This window comes from Mustela lutreola, chromosome 2 (assembly GCF_030435805.1).
Source record: "Mustela lutreola isolate mMusLut2 chromosome 2, mMusLut2.pri, whole genome shotgun sequence".
NCBI lineage: Eukaryota > Metazoa > Chordata > Mammalia > Carnivora > Mustelidae > Mustela > Mustela lutreola.
In genome coordinates, this window is record NC_081291.1 from 21,525,699 (window position 1) to 21,541,478 (window position 15,780).

The 15,780-nt window shown below is 52.1% G+C and overlaps 1 protein-coding gene across 1 annotated transcript; it reads left to right on the forward strand.

Annotated features, from left to right (window-relative positions):
• Positions 1-7,935: 7,935 nt before the first annotated feature.
• PPM1M (protein phosphatase, Mg2+/Mn2+ dependent 1M) lies at positions 7,936-15,015 on the forward strand. Its single transcript, XM_059161079.1, has 10 exons — positions 7,936-8,205; positions 8,943-9,066; positions 9,208-9,462; positions 9,908-10,020; positions 10,357-10,441; positions 10,544-10,662; positions 10,827-10,890; positions 11,109-11,216; positions 11,330-11,478; positions 11,817-15,015. The coding sequence occupies exons 1-10, from the start codon at positions 7,982-7,984 to the stop codon at positions 11,959-11,961; spliced, it is 1,386 nt and encodes a 461-aa protein (XP_059017062.1). The 5' UTR covers positions 7,936-7,981; the 3' UTR covers positions 11,962-15,015.
• Positions 15,016-15,780: the final 765 nt, after the last annotated feature.

Consider the following 15,780-nt stretch of genomic DNA (forward strand, 5'->3'; position numbering starts at 1 on the left):
CCCTGTGAGTTAGTGGTGAACACGTGACCTCAGTCAGTCCAATCAGAGCCTGTCCCGGCTTGCTGGGACGATTGGGAAGGAGGCCACGTTTTGGGTCTTGGGGTTGTTGGGAGTTAGTGATGGAGAATGGGGCCTCCCTAGCGACTGGCGCCGGCTTGAGCTCCACACTCACTGTCCCACTACCCCACCCTGAGTAAGGAGCATGGCGCCCTCCTCTGTGTGCCCCAAGCCCTGGGTTTCTCATTTCCTGAGAGTCCAGCAAACACAAAACTGAAGGATTTTCTTTTTTTTCTTTTAAGAGAGAGAGAGACCCTGCGCGGGGTGAGGGGAGGGATACAGAGTGGGAGAGAGAGAATCTTAAGCAGTCTCATTGCTCAGTGCAGAACCCAATGCCAGGCTTGATTCCACAACTCTGAGATCATGACCTGCTCAGAAATGGAGAGTTGGTTGCTTAAAGCACAGAGCCACCCAGGCAGCCTGAAGAATTTTTTTTTTCTTTTTTTTCCTTCCTTCCTATTTCTTTCTCTCTTTTTCCTTCCTTCCTTCCATCCTTTTCTTATTTTATCTATTTATCTGAGTGAGAGAGATCACAGAGGAAGAGGGAGAAACAGATTTGCTGCTGAGCGGAGAGCCCAGTGTGGTCCCAGATTCCAGAACCCCAAGATCAGGACCTGAGCAGAAGGCAGACGCTTAACCGACTGAGCCACCCAGGCTCGGGATTTTCTTGTTTTTCTTCCTGTGCACACCCTCAGGCCTGAGCCTGTGCAGTGTGCTCACGTTGGCCACACCAGAACTCGCAATGGACCATAAAAACTGTGTGGCCTCACGGGCTGCCCTTGGAAGAATAGTTCACGGGCACATTCTTGACTCAGCCCTGTCCCATCACATCACAGAGGGACCAGAGCCAACAATTACATCAACTCTCAGACCTGGCCACCTCCATGGGAGCACTGGGCAATTCCACAGAAGCAGAAGAGCCTCAAGTTCTTGGAAACAGGAATTAGCCAAGAAAACAGGTTCACGAAAAATAATAATATTATGTTCCCCTTAGAAATGTCCATCACTGGATGAACTGTGACTGCCTTAATGGCACGGTCTCCCCTGCTGCCAGACTAACCCCTGCCTGCATCATTCCCTTTGTTTTTATGGCTGCCTGATACCTATATCTGCTTTTTTATTGTCTTCCCTCTACCAGTAGTTAACTTTTTGCCCCTGCTGTATCCCCAATACCTAAAACAGTGCACAGCATTGGTAAGCGTTAAGTGATATTTGCCAAATAAACAAATGAATGAACAATTAGTCTTGGGGCACCTGGCTGGTTCAGTCAGTAGAGCATGAGACTCTGGGTCTCAAGGTTGTGAGTTTTCAGCCCCATATCAGGTGTAGTATTTACTTAAAAAAAAAAAAAATAGAGTCTATGTGTTGCACCCTTCTATGTACTGGGCACATTTATTTAATCCTCCTGACACCCCTAGGAGGGAGGTGTTACTGTCTTTTACAGTTGAAGAATCAGAGGTTTGGAGAGATAGAGTGATTTGATATAGGTCACAAGGTAGTGAGTGTCCCCAGAAACTTACTTTCCTTTACCGAAGGCAGTGGAACAGTCAAAAGATGAGAAATCCTATTGGGCAGTGATCCTCATCCCCTCCATCAGTAGCTCACACTACAATGAGGAGGGTTTGACGAGGGAAGGAAACTCCTTGGGAGATAGGTTCTAGCCCAGTCCTGCTCAGCTTCACAGCCTGGGATGCAGGCAAGGAGCCCAAGGGCCAGCAGAATGCCCAGACTCCAACCCTGGTTGAGATCTGGTTTCAGGCAGAAAGATGAGAAAGCTGCATACAGCAACTCACATGAGCCCAGGATGAACACAGTATCCAGGAACAGGTTAGTTGTCCCTTTCTGATGTTTCCCAACACAGTCAGCCACTGAAATTATTAGAACATACTGTTTTATTTTTTTTTTCCAGGTGGATCCAAGGTTTAATTTTTTTTTTTTTTTTTTAAGTGAGCTATAAAAATACTGAAGAACAGGGGCGCCTGGGTGGCTCAGTGGGTTAAGCCGCTGCCTTCGGCTCAGGTCATGATCTCCGGGTCCTGGGATCGAGTCCCGCATCGGGCTCTCTGCTCAGCGGGGAGCCTGCTTCCCGCTCTCTCTCTCTGCCTGCTTCTCCGTCTGCTTGTGGTTTCTCTCTGTCAAATAAATAAATAAAATCTTAAAATAAAATAAAATAAATTTCTGTTTAAAAAAAAAAATAAAAAAAAATAAAAATAAAAATACTGAAGAACAAAGGGGAAATTTTCTAGAATCTTGGAGTGAAGGCTTTCTGAGTATGTCACCAAATTCCAGCAGCCATAAAAGAAAAAAAATGATAAATTCCTTTACATTAAAAATTAAAAATCTATATGGAAAAAGCCACCATCAAAACCAAAACACAAACAACAAACTGTAATTGGCTACCAAAAACATAATTGTATCTCATTTCTTTTTTTTTTTTTTAAGATTTTATTTATTTATTTGACAGAGATCACAAGTAGGCAGAGAGGCAGACAGAGAGAGAGGAAGGGAAGCAGGCTCCCCGCTGAGCAGACAGCCCAATGCAGGGCTTGATGCGGGGCTTGATGTAGGGCTCGACCCCAGGACTCTGGGATCATGACCTGAGCCAAAGGCAGAGGCTTTAACCCACTGAGCCACCCAGGCGCCCCTTGTATCTCATTTCAAAATAAAGAGCTCTGGGGCATCGGAATGGCTCAGTCAGTTGGGCGTCAGACTCTTGATTTTGGCACAGGTCATGGTCTCAGAGTCAGGGATTAAGTTCCGAGGTGGGCTCCCTGCTCAGTGGGGAGTCCGCTGGAGATTGTCTCCCTCTGCCCCTCCCCTCACTCTCTTTCTCTCAATACATAAATAAATAAAATCTTAAGAATAAATAAATCAAGAGTTCTGAAATCAATATGAAAAAACCCAATGGCTCCCTAAGAAACTGGGCAAAGGATACAGACTATTCACAGAAAAAGAAATACAAATAGGTCTCTCAGAACTATGAAAAATTGATTATCCTTTCTCACTGAGATAAATGGAAGTCGAACTAGACTTGCATATCTTTACCTATAAGGAAAGATTAAAAACTTCAGTGAAAAACTGTCATGGTCAAATGATGGAAAAATAGGTTAATGGGAGAGCAAATCGGTGCAACCTTCATGTAGGACAATATCTACAAAATTGTGAACATGTATGCTCCCCTCCTTTTATGAATTGAGGTGAAATACGCATAACATAAAATTAACCAGGGCACCTGGATGGCTGAGTCAGTTGAGCATCTGCCTTTGGCTCAGGTCATGATCTCAGGATCCTAGGATGGAGCCCCATCCCCTGCTCCCTGCTCAGTGGGGAGCCTGCTTCTTCCTCTCCCTCTGCCTCTCCCCCTGCTTGTGCGCTCTGTCAAATAAATAAAATCTTTTTAAAAAAAATTAACCATCTTAAAGTGATTAAGTCAGTACATTCACTATGTTGTACAACCACCATCTCTAGTTCTAAAACATTTTCATCACTCCGAAAGAAAACGGTATTTATCAAGCAGTTACTCCCTGTTCCTCCCTCCTCCAGCCTCTGGCCACCTGTAGTCTGCTTTCTGTTTCCATGGATTGACCTATTTTGGATATTTCATTTGAATGGAAAGATAAAACGCAAGACCTTTTATATCTGGCTTTTTTCATTTAGCATAATGCTCATCTACATTGTGGCATACAACAGTACTTGGGTTTTTTTAATAGCTGAATAATGTTCCATTGCCTGTGTATTCCACAGCTTGCTTATCCATTTGTCCATGATGTTTTTGTCATTTCCACCTTTGGGCTATTGTGAATAATGCTGGTATGAACAACGCATATGCCTTTGGCCCAACAGTTCATTACTAGGAACTGATCCTACCAATACGCCCTCACAAAAAAATGTAAAGCAAATAACTAAAAACCAGCTGAATGTCCACCACTGAGAGGCTAGCTATCTAAAATCTGTATTTTTGCAGAGACTACTCTGTAGCCTTAACAATAAGGCAGCTCTTCAAGGACTAATACTAAAAGAAGTATCTTCTATGAAAATGTCAGGTGTAGCAGAAAAGGAGGAGAGGAGGAAAGATTTTACATAAATGTAATTTTAAAATTATTTAAAGTGAGATATAATTGACATATCACATTGTATCCATTTTAGGTGTACAACATGATTTAATATTTGTATATTTCATGAAAGGATCACAGTAAGTTTAGTTAACATCCATCACTATGGGAGTTACAACTATTTTTCTTGTGATGAGAACTTTTAAGATCTGCTCTCTTAGCAACTTTCAGATGTGCAATACAGCAGTGTTAACTATAGTCACCAAGCTATAGATTACATTCCCAGAATTTACTTACCTTATAACTGGAAGTTTGTATCTTTTGACCAACTTCCTCCCATTTTGCCAACCCCCGCCCCCAACCTCTGACAACCAGCAGTCTGTCCTCTGTGTCTATGAATTTGGGATTTGTTTGTTTAGATTCCATGTACAAGTGAGATCACACAGTGTTTATCTTTTTCAGACTTATTTCATTTAGCATAATGCACTCATGGTCCATTTGTGTTGTTGCAAATGGCGGAATTCCCTTTGTTTAATGGCTGAGTAATATCTGTGTGTGCACACATGTGCGCAAATGCCCTCCTCACTGTCTTCATCCATTCATCCCTCAGTGGACACTGATTGTTTCCATGTCTTAGCTATTGTAAATAATGCTGACGTGAACATGAAGGTGCCCATGGTTTCAAGATGTTAATTTCACTTTCTTTGGATAAATACCCAGAAGTGAAGTAGCTGGATCATAGGGTTTTATTTTTAATTTTGAGGAACCTCCATACTGTTTTCCACAGTGGCTGCAACCCATTTACAATCCTACCAACAGTGCACAAGAATTCCCCCACATCCTCGCCAACACTCATTATTTCTTGTCTTACAGGCAATTAATTAATTAATTAATTAATTATTTTGCTTGAATTTGCACAGAATATCTGGCATCTCTGGAAGGATCTGCAAGAAACTAGTAGTACTGGATGTCTCACAGGAGAGGAACTGCATGGCCAGGGAGGAGATGGGGTTGTGCGCGGAGACTTGTTACTAAATACACTTTCATACCTTTTGAATTGGTTTTTTTTTTTTAAAGGCCTTTTTTCCCCTCCCAAAGTAATCTCTATGCCCAATTTGGGATTTGAACTCATGACCCTGAGATGGAGTGTAGCATATTCTACTGAGCCAGTCAGGCACCCCATCTTTGAAATTTTGAGTTGTGGGACTCAACAAAAACTATTCTCATTGTGAGGGGAAAAAATGTAGCATAAAAATCTTTTTCTTTTAAACTTTCTCCTCCCCACCCCCCTCCCCCACATGCTGGCTGAGTTAGCTGAGGAGAGGCGTCTGGCCAGGAGCTGGGGCAAGCTTGGGTTCATCTGAACAGTAGGGAGAAGGGTGTTGCCGGAGGGTGAGGATTTGCATGGCCCCCAGGATGGGCTCAGCCCAGGAATGAAGGGAGACCCACCCCAAGGAACCTCGCCTACAATTTCAGACAATAGAGATGGAAGTGCCTGGAAATTTCTGGAGAAAGAAAAAGGCAAACGGCCAATCCAAAAGTCTGGGAATGAGAGGGGCACTGGATTGTAGAAGCAGCAACAGTCAGAAGACAATGAAGAGAGAAGTCAGAATTCTGAAACAAAGTATCAGTAAAAGCAAAGGCTTTTGCCCCATGATGGGTGTAGAGCTTGCTTTAAAGTGGGGCGTGGCTTTTGAGACAAATCTTTTCAGACTTGCAAGGACCCAGGGAATTACCTTCCAGTCATCCTTTCTTGGAAAGTTGTTAGAGGATGTGCTTCAGCAAAATGAGGTAGAAAACTAAGATAGTCAGGCTTGGGATCCAAACAAGAGTAGAGGCCGGAGGAGCCTCTGTGGCACTGACAGAACACTCAGGCCACCTTGGGATAGGGAGGATGGGACCACCATAGGACTCCACAGCTATACTGAGCAACAGACCACCTCTGCCACCCAGAGCTTCTCTGAATAGACTTGAGAGGATCAGATTCATCCCACCCAGGGAAGCCCAAGACAGTGGGTTGAAGCTTGTGTCATTTTATTTTATTTTATTTTATTTTTTTAAGAATTTATTTATTTATTTGACAGACAGAGATCACAAGTAGGCAGAGAGGCAGGCAGAGAGAGAGGAGGAAGCAGGCTCCCCGCTGAGCAGAGAGTCCGATGTGGGGCTCCATCCCAGGACCCTGGGATCATGACCCGAGCCGAAGGCAGAGGCTTTAACCCACTGAGCCACCCAGGCGCCCCGAGCTTGTGTCATTTTAGATTTTAAAACCCTCTGAGCCATTAGCTGGTGGGGGAAAGGAGGTCTGCCTCCTCAGGTAGGTCTGCCCCACCCTGGGTCCCTGGTCCCTGGTCTTTCTGTTCCAATGATAGGCCATAGCTCAGGTGTCCTCTAGAAAGCTTTTTCTGACTTTTCCCCACCCCCTTGCCAGCTGGACCAAGCACCATCTATCAGGACTTCACCACCAGAGCAGGGGAGCCCATCTCCATTAGTGCTGTGTGCCTGCCCCCAGTGTGGGGCCCCGGTGCACACAGTGGGGTCAGTAAGTTAGCCCCCAGGCTGCTCTGCACTGGAGTCATCTGAGGGAGGGGACATGGGACACAGCTTCCTGTCTCAAGAACAGCCCTCCCTGGGCAGGGGGACCCCCCAGTGAGGCAGGGCTGGCACCCAGAGAAGTAGGGCCTTGTGAACCTGTATGTTCCAGGCTTAGCCGTGGAGGCAAAGGAAGGGACTCCTCCTGCAGCCCTCCCCGAGGACCCTGGGCTAAGGGGCTCAGGGACTTTGAGGTGGCAAGCCTGCCTTTCTGGAGGCGGAAAGGGGAAGAGAAATCCCCTGGGGGCAGGGGGAGGTTCTGAGTCAGCTGAACTGTCATAATGGAAACAGCACACCCTGGGTATCAGGACACTTCTCCTCTGTGGCCTTAGAGACCTCTTATGAGACAGAAAGAACAGTCCTGTGCCAGGAGTTGGGCTTAAGTGACAGAAGGGTGACAAAGCCTCTGTTAACAGGCAAGGGAGACACTGCTGCTGACACCCCCCCCCCCCACCCCGTGACAGCTGGTCAGCGGGGAAGAGACTGCAACATCTCTCCTCCAGCAAAGATGAAAGTCTTTCACTTCCTTAGTTCCAAGTCTGCACTCAGGTTGGAGCCTTTTGGGGACCACGAGTTCCCTTTGTCCACCAGCCAGTGAAGAGCCTGCTGTCTGTCCACAGAGGATATCTTGACTGGGGGGGTGGGGGAAGTCATTTGAGAGGCTGTCCCCTAACTGGGGAGCGGCCTCCCGCGATGAGAAAGGCCAGGGTGACCACCAAGGCCCATCTACGGGGGTGGTGAATGAAGGCCACCTGGGAGAACCCAGTGCTCTGAGACTTACTCAACGCCTCAGTCTGACACCTCTAAGCACATCCTGTTCCCATCTTCCCCTTGCGCAAGGCTGGGGCCCAGCAGGAGGAGGCCAGAGGCTCTGCTGCGCGGGGCGGGGGACGGCTTGGACGCCCCGGCTGCCTTCATTCGACCCCGTCACTTCGCTGGGTTGGGGGGTGGCCAGGAGGGCCTTTCCCGTGGCCAGGGCCAGCGCCACCCCGCGTGTGCAGCCGCACCCGGCCTGCTCGGGCGGGTGTGTGACGCGGGCAAGCCGCTGGGCTTCTCGAGGCCTCAGTTTTCTTGCCCGTGAAGTGGGCTTGACAACAGCCTCGGCTTCTCGGGGCCGTGACGAGGCTCAGCAGTCCCGGGGGCGCCCATGCCGCGCGCGCACTCCCCGCGGGAGGCCGGAGTTTGGGGGCGTCACCGCCCCGCCCCCGGTCCCGCCCCCGGCCCCGGCCCGCTTCCTCCTCCCGCCCGGCGCCCCGCGGGCAGCCCCCTGCCGCCGCGCCATGTCCGCCGGCTGGTTCCGGCGCCGCTTTCTGCCGGGGGGTCCGCTCCCCGCGCCGCGGCCCCCCCGGCCGCGCGCCAGCCCAGTGCCCTACCGGCGGCCCCGCTTTCTGCGCGGCTCAGGCTCGGGCCCCGGCCCCGCCGACGCCCCGCGCAGACCGGACGCCCGGCCTGTGCGCAGCCCGGCGCGGGGCCGCGCGCTGCCCTGGAATGCAGGCTACGCCGAGTGAGTGCCCCGCCCCGGGAGCCCACCCCCACCCCTCGGGTCCCTACTCCCGTCCCTCGGGCTCCCCCACCCCGCCCCTCGGGTTCCCTCCCGCCCCGGCCCTGCTGGGTCAGCCCCAGAGCCGGGACCAACCTGGAAAATAGCCTAAGCTGAGCGAGTGCCCCCACCCCCGGCCAGTGGATAGCCCCCTCCTGTCCTCACCTGGGACTCTGGACAGCCTCCTCCCCCGACCCCCTCCAATCCCCGCCCCACCCTCTTCTTTGGAACTCCAGCCTCCCTCAGAGAGGCTTGCGACTTGGGAAGGACCTGCACCTCTGGGGCTTCCAGGATGAGGCAGGGACACTGGACAGAGTTCCAGCACTGTGGATCTTGGAGCTCACCGGCAGGCATGCATCTCACACTGGGTTGTGGCCTGTGCTGTATGGGACTGCAAATCTGGCTGAGATGGGGCGGAGGATAGGCAAAGGAGCCCAGATCTCCCCAAGCAGCACTCCCCCTCACGTCCCAGCCCAGGTCAGCGGGTAGTCTCCCAGGGGAATCTGGGCCCCAGAGTTCTGCCTTAGTCTGAGGTTACTGATCAGTTCGGAAACTTAACACTGTCCAGGTGCCTGTCAGGGGCAGCATGGGGGCTGCTGCCTCAGAGGTAGAGCTGGTTCCTTCTGTGTACCAGCTCTGGTCTCTGCCCATGGGGGCATGGGTGTGTCCCTGAAGGGTCACTGGTCACTTACCGGCCTCAGGATCATCAATGCAGAGAAATCTGAGTTCAATGAGGATCAGGCGGCCTGTGGGCAGCTGTGCATACGGAGATGTGAGTTTGGGGCCGAAGAGGACCAGGAGTGGCTGGCCCTGTGCTCAGAGGAGGTGAGTGCAGCTGGGCCTATGCCCATCTTACAGGCTGGGACCAGGACTGCAAGTTGAGGTTCTTGCTTTAGTGTCCCACTCTGGGCCGGGGGACAACTGGCGAAGCCAGGCAGAGCCTGATGCCAAGCCCTTCCGGCACAGCTCCTGACAGGTCATTACTGGGCCCTGTTTGATGGGCACGGCGGTCCGGCTGCGGCCATCCTGGCTGCCAACACCCTGCACTCCTGCCTGCGCCGGCAGCTGGAGGCCGTGGTGGAGGGTGTAGTGGCCACTCGGCCCCCCATGCACCTCAGCGGCCATTGCGTCTGCACCAGTGATCCCCAGTTTGTGGAAGAAAAGGGCATTAGGGCGGAAGACTTGGTGATCGGGGCTCTGGAGAGTGCCTTCCAGGAATGTGTGAGTGTGGCCTTTGCCTGGGGAAGGGTCCAGGGACCTGAGGGGCATCCCTGCCCACAGCAGTGGTTTCCTGGGATCTTTGCACTGGGAGGACAGGATGGGGTTGGCTTGTTAGTAGTGATCATCGCTATCATCATAAGCCCTCCCATTTATCCAGTTGTGTGGTATGCGCCGGGGGCTTTTCCATGCCCCATACCTCGTGCACCCCTCTGGTCCTTCTTGGTGCAGGGGTGGCTTTCCCTTCCTCAGTTCTGATTAGGACTTCCCTCCCTCCCAGGGGATACGCCTGGATCCTCTGACCACAAGGATCCTGGAGTCAGAGCTAGACCTTGCGTGGGGACCACCAGGCTTGCTGTTGGGGAAGTGAACTCTGGGGTGGGGACTGGGGACGGAGTGGTGTGATGGCAGTGCCAGCAGCAGCTCAGGTGGCTTCGGTTTGCCCCAGGATGAGGTGATCGGGCGGGAGCTGGAGGCCTCGGGCCAGGTGGGCGGCTGCACAGCCCTGGTGGCTGTGTCCCTGCAGGGAAAGCTGTATGTGGCCAATGCTGGGGACAGCAGGTAAGAGCCAGAGGGTAGGCAGGGCGGGGCGGGCAGGCGGGCACCAGAGGCACAGGGGACAGTGAAAGGGGGTTGGAAGTGGAGGGATGGATATGGGGACTGACTGGCTAAGTTGCTTACATACCTGGTGTGTCAGCTGAGTGGACGGCAGATACCAGGGAGGGCAGGAGGCCTGAGCCTTTATTCTGGAGGCTGTAGGTAGTCATGGGGGCTTTGAGCAAGAGACTGGCATAGGCAGAGCTGGTCCCTGGTGGCTGGAGGAGGGGCCAACAGGATGGAGGCCATGAACGAGGGCGGAGTCTGCCCCACAGACCTCTCTTTGTCAACCCTGTCCAGGGCCATATTGGTACGAAAAGATGAGATCCGGCCCCTGAGCTCTGAGTTCACCCCAGAGACTGAGCGGCAGCGGATCCAGCAGCTGGTAGGTGTCTTGCAGAGGGAGGCTGTGGATCCCCAACTTGTGAGTCCCCGGTCACCAGAGGCCACCAGAGAGCCTGATCTGTGCCTGGCCTCCCTACCCGAGGCCTTTGTCTACCCCGAGCTTCTGGCTGGTGAGTTCACCCGACTGGAGTTCCCTCGGCGACTGAAGGGTGATGACTTGGGGCAGAAGGTTTTGTTCCGGGATCACCACATGAGGGGCTGGTGAGCGAGGTGGGCTTGGGAGACAGTGGGGAGAGCCCTGGTGTCCAGGCCCAGTGTGTGGACTTGGGGCTGTCCTCTTTCAGCCTGGGCAGGGTGGGCTCTGTGGTGCAGGGAGGTGAGGGGGTGGGTGGGGCCTGGGTTGACGCTGGGTCTGACCCTGGTAGGAGCTACAAGTGTGTGGAGAAGTCGGATCTCAAGTACCCACTGATCCATGGACAGGGTAGGCAGGTCAGTGAATGGCCCCCTCTTAAATTGCTCCCTGGAGAGGGGGGAGCTCCCTTCTTCCTTGTTGGGTGGACTGTAGCTGGGTTCACGGAGTTTGCCCCAAGGCTACAGGATGTCTGTCCCTCATCCCAGGGCACCTGAGGGCCACGGTACGCTTCTGTGTGCTTTATTTGCACATTTGACAGCAAACAGCTGTCACCTCATGTCTCCCTTGTCCCCAGGCTCGGTTACTGGGAACATTGGCCGTCTCCCGGGGCCTGGGAGACCATCAGCTCAGAGTCCTGGACACAAACATTCAGCTCAAGCCCTTCTTGCTCTCTGTCCCACAGGTGAGTGGCCCACAGACAGTCCACACCAGCTTCCGTCTGCCCAGAAAGGCAGACGACGAGGCTGGCGGGAGCAGGGAAGGGAGTGCTGAGGGACCCTCAGGCTTAACTTGCAGGTAACCGTACTGGATGTGGACCAACTGGAGCTACAGGAGGAGGATGTGGTTGTCATGGCAACTGATGGTCTCTGGGATGTCCTGTCCAATGAGCAGGTGGCACAGCTAGTGCGGAGCTTCCTCCCTGGCAACCGAGAGGACCCACACAGGTACTGTAGCTTCAACGACACCAGGAAGTAGTTGTGGCCGAGAAGACAGTGCTGGTGATGAACCTGGCTCAGGACAGGTGGTCAGGAGCAGAGAAGGCTATCTCAAACTTCTGGGGGGTGATGGTGGGTCCCCAAAATCTCTGGGTTCAGAAATCCCCAGGACCAAAATCTCCATGGTCCAGCCTGTGGCCATCCCATGCTTGTGGCCTTGCCTGGCCCTACAGCTGGACTGCATTGTTTGGGTCCCCACATGTCTAGCCGTATGCAAGTTCTCCCTGAGGACTGCCCTTGCCTCTCTGCTCTGGCTCCAAAGTGCATCCGTAGGATGATCCCCACAGGTTCTCGGAGCTGGCCCAAATGCTGATACACAGCACACAGGGAAAGGACGACGGTCCCACAGGAGAAGGGCAGGTGTCCTACGATGACATCTCGGTGTTCGTGATTCCCTTGCACAACCAGGGCCAGAGGAGCGATGGCCACTGAGGATTCAGACACTATACCCCAGAACCACTCTGGGGCCGAGTATAGTCCGGGCATCCCTCCATCAGTCAACAGCAGGCCTACCTGCCCTGCGCCAGACACGATGGGTTGATCCCACACCCCAGCCCATCTCAAGGAGAGCATTTACAGCAGGCAGTCAGAGCTGGAAGAGTACGGAGAGCCCTGCTCCCCAGGTCCCTCTTCAGGCAGGCAGGGCAAGAGCGCAGTTATCAGGAACCTCCCTTTACAATGTAGGAAACCCATGTGGGGCTCCTCTGACAGGGTCTTTGCAACTCAACGTTATTCCCAGATGGGGACAGCCGGACTAGGCGCTGGCCATGAATGCTAGGAGGGGCAGAAGAGCCTGTTTGAATCTAGGTCTCCAACCCATGAATGTCAGAGTATTTACTCAATAACCTCCAAAGCCTATGGAGGGTGCCTTATGGGAAGCTGTGGGTAGCCTCCTGTCTGCTCAACAGCCATCTTAAATCAGCCCTTTGAGAGACCAGCCCAGCCCAGCCCAGCCCAGCCCGGCTCCCCTCTGCCACTGGAGGTGAGGCCCAGGCCCAGGTGCTAAAGGTGGGGCAGAATAGAAAGAAGCAAGAGGAGCCCCCCAGTTTGCTAAGCCAGGAATGTCCCTGATAACTCCCTCCTGGCCCCAGCTCTGCCCCAAGCTGATGTGCCAGCAATGTGGTTTTGTTGCTCCCCGTCCCCTCCCTATTATTAAATGTTTGTGTGCTGAAGACTCTTGTGAATCATGAACTGCTTTTAAGCTTGGCATTATAGTACACTTTCTTGCTCATTCTTGTTACTTTCCATACAATCAATCTTTGCTCCCCCTTGCAAGTCTGCCTATAGTCAGGACTGCATTTTCTCCGAGGGCCTCTCTAGTCCCCAGTATGGGGTGAGCCCCAGTGAGAGAACTGTGGTTCAGGGAACAGAAAAGTCTCTGCTACCATCTGCGGGCCCCTGGGTTGAAGTACCTTCTGGTACACCAACATTAACTTGGTTTTGCATGACGATTTCAATAAACCAAGAATTAGTTGGAGACAAATCACTCAGTGTTCCAGAGCTTGCTGTCTGATGAACAGCTTAGTTCTCCACCTTCCCCACCAGACTGTCATCACCTAGCACTTGCCAAGGCCCGGGTGCTTGGGAGCACTTGTTGAATTACAAGGCGACCACCTTTATGACCTCAGCCTCACACTCCTACTTTAGTTTACAACGGGGACAAATTCTGTTCAGGTATCTCGCAACCCCAGATGGGGACCAGGAGGGACATGGGCTAAGAAGCACCAGAACTGAAGGTAAAACTTACATGTTTATACTATCGGGGAGGTTCTCAAGCCCCCTTTCCTACCCATTAACTCACTTTATTTTTATTTTGTGCCCCCCTCCCTTTTTTTTTTTAAGTAAGCTCCATGCCAGTGTGGAGCTTGAACTCATGATCCTGAGATCAAGAGTCACATGTTCTACTGACTTAGCCAGCCAGGAGCCCCTCATTAACTCATTTTAGACGCTCATTTCCTGTACATTCTCCAGGGAAGGGGTAGGGAAAACTACCAAAATTTCTCATTTTTCAGTCCTGTCCCACAGCCCCACACTTCTGGACTTCCGTATGTCCACAGCTAGGTCCTGACACCCCGGGGACCCCTGAAGCACGGGCAGCCTCTCCAGGCCTGCTCCAGTTGGGCGGCTAGCCGAGGCACAGCGCGCCTTACCAGCCTGCAGTTCCACTTCCTGTCTTCAGCAGCCGCCCCCGCCCCCGGCAGTGTGGGCAGCACCCTGCGCCTGCCTCTCCCCCACATCAACTGCTCAGGCAGCTCACCCTGGCAGCCCGCTGCCTGCTCTTGCTCCTCACACAAGGCTGAAGCCCAGGGAACAGCACAGCGGGTCTCTGGACGGCCTAAGCTACAGGAGTAGTGGCTGCAGGGACCGCCACACTCACCTGCCGTGTCCGTGTGGCTCAGCAGAGCCACATGATGTGGCAGGCCTCCTCCAGGCTGTGTGGGCCGCCTCCTTGAGCAGTCTACCAGGAGAACCTATGCGCGGCCTATTGCTCACAAGCTGGGATGTTCCCTCCGAGGCTCTTCGTAACCCTTGGCCACCCTCCAATGACCATGGGCAGAGTGGCAGGCCCGAGGAGGTCTTCTCTGGTTCAAGGGAGCCAGGAAACGGCAGGCAGCTCTGAGGATACTGAGTTAGTGCATGGACTCTAGGAGTTACCAACTCACCAGCCAAGCAAGTGGTTATCAAGCTACTGGCCAGGTCCTCTGCCAGAACTAGAGCAGGAGCCTCAAAGAGGCCCCATTCTCCTTGCTCCACGGAAGCCAGGGCCTGGCAGGACAAACTTTATTCCAGCTAGAGGCTGCCAATCTGATCGAGCACTGAGGTAACAATGGGGAATGAAAGGCAGCCTGAGTACTATGCTCAGTAGTCTGAAAGGCTACTTCGATGCTGGCGCAAGTTGGCACTTCCCACTCATTTCTGGCCCTGTGGCTGCTTATTAGAGCCTGTGGTTGAGACCCAGGCTGCTACGCACTGAGGTCTGGGTCTAGGGGTCCTTCCCACCAGCCTCCAGACCTTGGTCACCAGGGAGGGGACAGTCCCAGGGAGCCCAACAATCCATCCACACGGCATTATCATGAGTCCCAGGTGAGTCAGGAAGACTAACAGGAGACAACCCACCCCTCCCTCCAACTCTAAGAACCAGGCAAACAATGCTATAGAAACTCAACAGAGGCCACAGCCATAAAATTCTGTTTAAGACTGATAACATGGAAAAAATGTTTATATGTTAAGTACAAAAGGGACATAAAATTGTATATACAGTAGAGTAACAACTATGTAAACACACCAAAAATCTATGCACAGAAATGTCTAGAGGAACATGTAACACCAAAAGATTAACAGTTGTAGCATTTGGGTGGCAAACTGATTCATTTTAAAATTCCCCAAATTTCTTCAATATGCATTAAGTATGATTGCAACAGGGAAGTTTTTTTCCCCTTAAAAAAAAAAAATAAAAATAAAAAAAAGAAAAAACAAACAAAAAAACACAACACCCACTGGCTGGTGGTTGAGCAGTGCAGTGTCCCATACAAATTGGTGGCTTTGGCCTGGACTCTCGAGAGTATGGGTGCGGTCCCTCCTACCTCAGAGAGCTAGGGTACTCCTAGCTGACCGCACCCCTGCAGCCCCAGCCCCTCTGACCCTTTTATTTCTGCCTTATTCCCACCACATCGTCTCCAGTCACTTCTAGCCTTAACTTCCCTTGCACACTCAGGAGCCAGCTCTGTAGCCACAGGTCCCTAGAAAGAGGCAGTGCCATGCATATCCCAAAGGATGTGGTACCTCAGCTCTGGACACCAGAAGCTCAATAGAAGTCTTCTTCCTTGCTGACGGGCAAGTGGCTGCTGTGGTTACAAGTATGTGAATTACGCAGCCCTTCTTGTAAACCCCCAGTCTCTAGCACTCTCTGAACAGTTACTCTTGCCATGAATTTTCTATCCTGGAGAGCCAGGAGTGGGCAGCAGTAATAGCTCAGATCATCTGGTTTTTAAAAGTCCCTCTACTCTGAGAAGGCAGAGCTACATAGAGTGGGTGGCACTGCAGAGAAGCTGCAGATTCCAGTCTATGTTTTGGAAGATGTATGCCCCTTGCCCTTTAAGTTTTGAGGAACCAGTGAAAAGTAACCGCTAACAAAACGAAACTATAATTGCTAGCAATTCACAGCCTATTCCTGCTGCTGAACAAAAGCAGCTAATGGCTTGCTTCCCCTTAGCAGCTATGTACTCTTGGGTAAGTCATAACCTCGTTGAG